Below are 7,784 nucleotides of genomic sequence, written 5' to 3'. Positions count from 1 at the left end.
CGTACCAGTCAGTAAGTGGAGGCTCAGAGTGGGTCACCCTCCAGCAGTCAGCGAAACTGAAGTCCATCTGGTCTCGGGGTCGGGAGTCTGACCCCCGCCTCACCACTTCTCACATGAACTCCACCCCTACCCTGGCCTTTCTCCTGTCACCTCTGCCCACATCTGGCACATTCATGTTTTTTTGGTTGTAAGTCAGTTCCTGAGAGGAAACTGCTGAGTTAAGTTCCTCCAGTAAAAATTCTTTCGCCGAGATGATGACAGGGTTGTTTTATAGGTTAGCCTTGACACCTGCAGCTGGACTTCCCACCCCTCTTCCTCCTGCTCCCCGTTTATAGCCTCCTCCTTAGAAGCTGAGACAACAGATCATCAGGTTAGAGGCTCTGGGAGTGGGCCCTGGTATGGTAGTGTAGACAGCCCCACATTTTTGCACTGTTTCCTCATCGGTAATGTGGTCGGATTACGATGGGCCCTACCTGGCTTGGGTGAGGAAAGGTGTGGGAAGGCCCTTAACCAGCTATAAAGCACCACAAAAATGTTGGTCACTGAATCATTCTTGGATTCAGGATGCCCCTGAGTCCTGGAGACTGAAGAGGGAAATGGGGTAGGGAGAAAGGGTGTCAGCTGTGCAACATCAGGAGTCCAAGTTCTTTCTTTAAATGAACTTGGATATTAGGTCAACTTTAAAAACAAAGGCAAAGAGAGCATAATTGCAGGTTGTGTGGGCAGAGCGGTTCTTCTGAAGAGAAGATATAGCATCGAGTATCTCAGTGTGCCATGGAGAGGCTGTTTGGGGAAGGATGCAGAAAGAGCAGAGCCCAGTTACTGATTACGACTGGGGGTCACCTTCTTAACAACCACCACAATGACATCTGATTGCCTTCTGTGCGTTGAGCACAGGGCTCTGGGCTTTATATGCATCATCTCTAATCCAACAAGCACCCTGCAATGTAGGGGAGGCGTTTCCCAATTTTACAGTTGAGGAAAGAAGTTGGCAAGATTAAGTAACTTGCCCTAGGTGTCAAGTGAGCCCTGATGGTCTGACCCATTGCATCAGAAGGCTATTTTCAGGGAACCCTTCTCCCAGCTACCACCCAGCTGTACCATCCTGTCTCCTTTGCTTGGTACAAAAGCTGCCTGTTTCCATAGTGGAGTGGGAGCTTTTCACAAGATGGTTAAAATTTCACCAAGGAGTAATTTAGGCACCTTGACCTCAGCTTGTAACCATGCTGTAAGAGTAGGGGTCTCCTCCGCCTCCAAAAGGGGGAAAACAAACCAATCATGGGTCTCTCTCCCAACTAACATTTTTAGGAAAGAAGAGCTCCCAAGTTCTAGTCTTTGCTTGAAAGTTCCAAGAGAGTTTCTTGCCTCTCCCATAAATATAAAACAAGAGAAAGAAAAGCAGGCAAAATACTACAGAGGGGGTACAATAATGATGCCAGCCAACGTTTCTAGGGAAAAGCTCCCTAGGCGCTCCAGGTGGCCATCTGTGAGGAGCGTACTGTTGTTATTTAGCCATTGAGAAGGCAAAGCAAGGAAACTTCCAAAGGTTACCCCAATTAGGTTGTACACAAGTTGGGATTTGAATGCAGGTACCCTGAGCCTAGAACCCAAATGTCTGCTAACTCAGTCTCTGAGTCCCTCCCAGCACAAGGAAGGCAGATGCACCTGGGGAACTTTGCTGACACTATGTCACCGGCAGGCTGGGAATCCTGGAGCAGAGTAGGCTACGGGCTATCTGCACCTGACACCCCGGTCATTGTCTTCCAGGGTCCAGCCAGAAGCTGGCATTCAATAGATGTTCAGTGAATGCATGAATTAAGAAATAACCTAAAATACTCTAGAGTTTTGATAGGAAATCAAAAGAATGAACCCTGAGATTAGAATGAAACCAAGTTCCCCAATTCATTCCTCTGCTTCCCATACACATAGGCCATGGGGTACGATAGCTGCACAGGTGGATCTGAGGATTTGGCCTTGCCAGGTCATGTATTCTGTGTGGACCCACCACCTGGCGATGCCCAGGAACCTTTAAATAAATGTTACTTTATGGTGCTGGCAGAAATATAACCAGACTACCTATGGCAATACCCTGGCTCCACTTCTTACTACCTGTGCAACCTTGGGCACATCACTTGACCTCTCTGTGCTGACTCAGTTTCTTCATCTGATGGGGATAATAATAGTTCCTGCCTCAGGGGATTTGTGAGGATTGAATGAGTTAACATATACGGAGCACTTAGAGCAGTGCCGGCGACATAAAGTTAGCTTTTGTCACTTTCCTTCTTTCTCTAAGGATCCCAGTGCCCTTTACTTATTCCGTTTCTCAGCCACTTACTGACTCATAATCTCATTTTAAGAGTTAGATGTCCAAGTACAGGACCATCTCTTTTCCATGTCCCTTAAATTCCTGTGTCAAGGACACAGGGCAGGTTTCAGATGAGCAGTAACTAATCGGCATCCCAGCAGGGAGAGATCCCTGGAAGATTCTGGGAAGAGAAGGAGACAAATGACAAAGTGGTGGGCTCACAAAAGGGGCCTGTGACAAATGACTGGGAGGACTGGGTGGACAGATGGAGAAGAGCAAAGGCCCCTGTCCTTTCATTGGAGAACTCCTTGTGGCTCCCCGAACAAGACAGTGACTCCCCAGGGGCTGGGCTTAGGGTTTGTCTCCCTGGTTTTCTCTGCTGGGATGACTAATATGGACCGGGGCAGAGGGTCTATATCAATCTAGCCCAGCAGAAAAATGAATGAAAATTGAATTCCCCAAGGAGAATCGGGGAGCTGTTATCCAGACAGAGATAAATCAAAGGATGCCACAAAGACAAGGGGGAGCAGGATTCCAACAGCAGGAGAATAATTAAGGAAACAGTTTCAAAATGCAAATGATAAAAGAGGGTTTGAGAGGAATAAGGACAGGAGGAAATAATTGGAGATGGGGTGACAAGGAGCAGAGGCAGCGAATTCATCCCACAGTGGAGAAAGAGACTGGGCCTCAGGATTCCCGGTGTCTGAGGGTGAACTTGCCTACTCTGTGAAGTTCCTAGAGTGCAAGGGTTAGAAGACACACAAGTCTGCTGTGCGGAGTGGACAGAGCACCAGATTGGGAGTCAGAGGCTGGATTTAATTTCCAGTTGACTCTGCAACTTATTAGCAGTGTGACCTTAGGCAAACCACTTAGCTTCTCCGTTTCCTGATAATCATACCCAAGCCCAGGCATGATTATGAAGATCAAATGAGATAAAATATGTGGAGGAACTTTGTAAAATGTAAAGACGAATGGAAGCTTTAATCATTTTCTTAAGTTGAATTCTGGAGATTCTTCCCTTAGAACTGGATCCACTGACATGTTGGGTTTGGTTCCCAGAAATGTAATATGTAAATGTCCAGAAAGTACCAGATACTCTTACTGGCTATTGACCAACGCCCTGACAGAACTTAGACCTGGGGAAAGCCACGTCACCACCAGGCCATCCTCTGGTACCCACCCTCCCATTGGATTGTAGCTGGAAGGCACAGGTCTGAGGAGGCTCTGAGGACCATTGCTCCTGGGACGTCACTGGCCAGCCATGGGCAGCTTTCAGTGGGAAAAGCCCTGAGTCAGCTCAGAGGTTTAAGTCCGAACAGATGCACCCCAATGGTCTTCCTGGGCTATTCCACAGTAGAGATTATCTGCCTTCTGTGGGAATCAGCCATTCTTCCATTCTGTGAGGGTAGAGACAAGCTTAGCCCCTGTTAACCTCAGTTTTTTCATCCACCAATACCACTTATTGAACTGTTGTGAATAATAGGTGGAATTATACATGTAGAAGCACTTACCCTGGTGCCTGACACAGTTTTAAACTTTCCATAAGTGTTGGTTATTATTATTACCACCATACGCTGTTATGTTGTTATCATTATCGCTATCTGCAGCAGCAGCAGGCACTAAAAAATACATTTAAGGAAAGATTTTTATTGGGGATTCATTATTAGATGGGAAGGCTAAGGCCCCAGGAAGAAAGTGAAATACCTTGACAGATGTAGATGTTGGTGGAAGACCTTGGGAATGGGACTCAGCTCATACCAGGAGGCAAATACCTCTAGAAAAGTTTAGGAATGTAACAAGGGCATTTATTCGTGGAGCTACATTGCGTGTACATGTGGGAACACAGAGGGGTGCGGGGGGAGCAGTTGCTCACAAGGTCAAGAACTGAGAGCCAAATGGATCTCCCAGGGCTCCTCTGCCATTGGATAGACTTGAAAGTGGCATCCCCTGAACCAGCCCTAGGCACAGGAGAGTCTCCACCACAGTAATGCTGCCCCTCACCCAGTGAATGACTTAGTGACATGCAGTGGGAAGAGGGCAGGACCCAGGCAGGTTCATATCAGGGGAGTAGGAGCCGCAGAGAGCATTTTAAAAATGTAATATTAAATTATAAAAATAATTACCACATATGCTCTATATTTCACTGCATATAAATATTTTATCTTTTACGGATATTACTGAAAACATATAACAACTTTACAGTAAATCTGAAAAAGAGAAGAAAGAAAAAATTTCATAAAATACATCTCCCTAATATACTATTTTCCATAATGTACTTCTGAATAGCATTCTGATATATTTCCTTCCAGTTTGTCCCGTGTTTTTGAAAACAACTTTTATTAGTTTTTTTCCACTTTATAAAATAACGTGCTCATTGAGGAAACTGAAAAAAGCAAAAAGAAGAAAATAAAAATTATAATGTACAGGTAACCACTTTTATATTTATATATATTTCTATTTATGCTTCTTTAAAAAATAATTATCCTAAAGTTCATACTGCTTCATATTCTCTTTTTTCCCTCACTTCCTTATAAATCTCAAACACTTTTCTACATTATTACTCTTGTGTTGTGTTTTCTAATGACTGTATCATTCCATTTTATATACTCTAATAATCCCCTGCTGTTGGATATGCAGGTTATTCTCTTTTTTAAACGTCCTTGCAACTATATCATTATAAATATTCTTGATTATTTACTGTGGACAAATTTTTGTATGGATTGGGTCAAATCCATCACACTGTTGGGCTATAAAAGATATTGCCAAAATGCCCTCAGAGGACATTGTCCCTCTTTGCATACCCACCAGGAAACTGTTTTCTAATTTCCCCACACCCTAGCCAACAATGGGTTTATCACTGCTTTTATCTTTAACATTTTTACATACTTATAATCATACAATAGTGCATTCTGCTTTTTAAAAAATTTAGTATTTCACAAGCATTTCCATGTTGCTAGGTTTCATAATTAGTTTCAATAATTGTATATTACTTTTCTTTTGTTGGATTTTTAGGTTATTTTTCTCCAAAATGTAATGCTGTAATAAGCATCTTCATGTATGAAACTTGTTTTGAATTTTATTATTTCTGTGGAATAGACACTCAAAAGTGGCATTTCATGAGCTAAAGGGTATGAAAAATTTATGGGTTTGATACATATTGCCTAATTGCTTTCCAAACGAATTTAAGAGCTTATAAGCACACCAACAATATTTGTGAGAGTAGCAGTATCAAATAACCTTCACCAGCACTGAATTCTACCATCCGCCCCCCTTTACTCATTGAACAGACAAAAAAGGTGTAAGCGCTACGATGCTTTGTTTTTCCTGTCTTTGATTCTTAATGAGGCTGGCATTTCCTCGTGTTTGTTTACTAGCTAAATTTTTGTAGAAAACATTTTGGTAAACACTGAAAATGTCACCGGGTTCTTGGCTTTTTTCCTGTGCCCTGGAGTTACCTCGCAGGTAAACAGGGCAAGAGATGATACCAACCCAGTACTAGGTCACATAGAAGTCACTGTGACTTCATTGAAAACAAATTCTAAGCGCTGACAGCCATGCCATCCGCTCCCACACTCATGCTTGTCCCTCACCAACCCTGGTGTCCCCTTTTTGGGGACAACGCCAGGAGAAAAAGCAGGGGACACGCTGGAAAGTTGGAGAGAGCACACAGTTCCCTTTCCCACCCGGGCTGGACTCCACTATGCTGGGATTACACATATGTCTACATCTCTAGAACGAATTCCGGGTGGCGGTGTCGCGAGCTCTGGGATCCAGAAAGCCGCCGGGTCCGGGGGATGGGTGTTCCGCGTCTGCCGGTCAGGCGGCGTAGAGAATCTGATGAAGCATGAGGAAACCTCGGCGGAGACCTGTCCCAGCGGTGGGCCTTCTGTTTTATTTCCTCGAGGAACTCGCGTTGAGAATTGGTGTGTGTGTGTGTGTGTGTGTGTGTGTGTGTGTGTGTGTGTGTGTGTGTGTGTGTGTGTGTGTGTTGTAAATACCGTAACAACACACACGCCTTTGCTGGTTAGCCCCTGGGGTGGTGTGCTCGCTGCCGCCCCGCACACACGAGGTGGCGAATTGTTCAAAACGCCCGCGGTCGCAGCGCTGAGGCAGAGCGGTCTCTGAGGACCGAGGGCAGGACAAGCTGAGAGGACGCGGGCAGAGCAGTCGGGACGGGGCGGGGAAGGACTGAGGAGCCGACTCGGGGCTGCAGGCCGCGGCGTGCGGGGGCGCGCACCGGGGGCCCGCGCCCTGCCACCTCCGTGCGCAGACCCTGGCTGCTCTCCTCGGCCCGCCGCAGCCCGCTGCGTGACTCGCGCGTTCCAGGCTGAGTACTGGCTGTCCCTGGCCCGGCCTCAGCCAGACGCGGGGGAGAGCGAGCAAGGGCTGGGAAGCGCCGGCGGGAAAGGAATTGGCCGGAGGAGAGGAGGAGGAGGAGGATGGAGTCATCTAGTTACGGAGCACGCTCCGTCCGCCCGAGAGAAGCCCGGGACCAAGAGAGCGCGACGGGAAGACACCGCCGTGCGACCCAGGCCTCCGGAGCGCCTGCCCCGCCCTTCCCCGCCCCTTGGTTCGAACGGAGGGGCGGAGAGGACACGAGCCGCCGGCTGAGGCCGGAACCCTGAGAAGATCCACGGAAACCTGCGAGCCCCAGACGCGGCCGTCCGGGACCACCTGCTGCCGCGGCCGAGCCAGCTGCAGTATTTATACACGGGGCGCTAGCCCGCACCGCGGGGAGCAGGGGGAACGGCCCGTGAGGCCCCGCCCCGCTCCATGCGGTCCGGCCCTCCTGCCCGGCCGGCCTCTCTCAGGGCGCTAGCACCACCACTCGGGCCTGGGTCCGCCGCTCGCTGCTGGGTGGGGGGCTTGGCTGAAGGGCGGGCCTCCCTGCGGAAAGCGACGTCACGGCCGTTCCTGCAGTGTGAATGAATCAAAATGCCTGGGTGACCGCGGCCTCCTGGGCGGCCGGCACGCGAAGGGTGGAGGGGGAGGGGGAGAGAAGCGGGCGGGGGGAGGGAGGAGGGGAAAAAAGCCAGAGCTGCAGCAACAGCGTCTCCTCAACCCGGGATGTGCACCAACCCGGGAGAGCGAGATCAAAGGGATTTGAAACAGACTGAGGACTGGCGGGGGGAGGGGGCCAGGCAGCCTGTGGAATCCTCCTGTAGAGGCGGAGGGTCCGGCTTCCACCGTGACTTCGGCGGTCTGGTTGGGTTTTTTATTATTTTCAAATTTCTGAATCCAGCTTGAGCGAGAGAACGAGAAATCTCCGTAGACTGCGACTCGCTGGCTCTCGCTTGGAGATGATGCAGAGCGCAGCTGTCCCCGCGGAGGGGGCTGTCAAGGGGCTCCCGGAGATGCTTGGTGTGCCGATGCAACGTAAGACACCCCCCTTTCTCGCTGACTTAATTTGATAACGAGACGGCCGGCAGCTTTGGCCGGTTTGGGGCGGGCCGGACGCTGCGCGTAGCCTGGACCGGAG

General features: G+C 48.8%; 1 protein-coding gene across 1 annotated transcript in view; it reads left to right on the top strand.

Moving 5' to 3' along the window:
- Positions 1–7,605: 7,605 nt before the first annotated feature.
- The window catches only part of LHX4 (LIM homeobox 4), a gene marked incomplete at both ends in the record, with an annotated part of 42,096 nt that continues 41,917 nt past the window's right edge, over positions 7,606–7,784 (top strand). Inside the window, one exon of the mRNA XM_082834432.1 lies at positions 7,606–7,681. Within this exon, the coding sequence (XP_082690558.1) occupies positions 7,606–7,681 (76 nt within the window). The remainder of the gene's footprint in view (positions 7,682–7,784) is intronic.

The sequence above is a fragment of the Leucopleurus acutus genome (genome assembly GCF_964270905.1).
Source record: "Leucopleurus acutus genome assembly, chromosome: 2".
In the NCBI taxonomy this organism is placed as follows: domain Eukaryota; kingdom Metazoa; phylum Chordata; class Mammalia; order Artiodactyla; family Delphinidae; genus Leucopleurus; species Leucopleurus acutus.
Note: the sequence above shows the minus strand (reverse complement) of the source record. Positions and strands in the feature narration are given on the sequence as shown.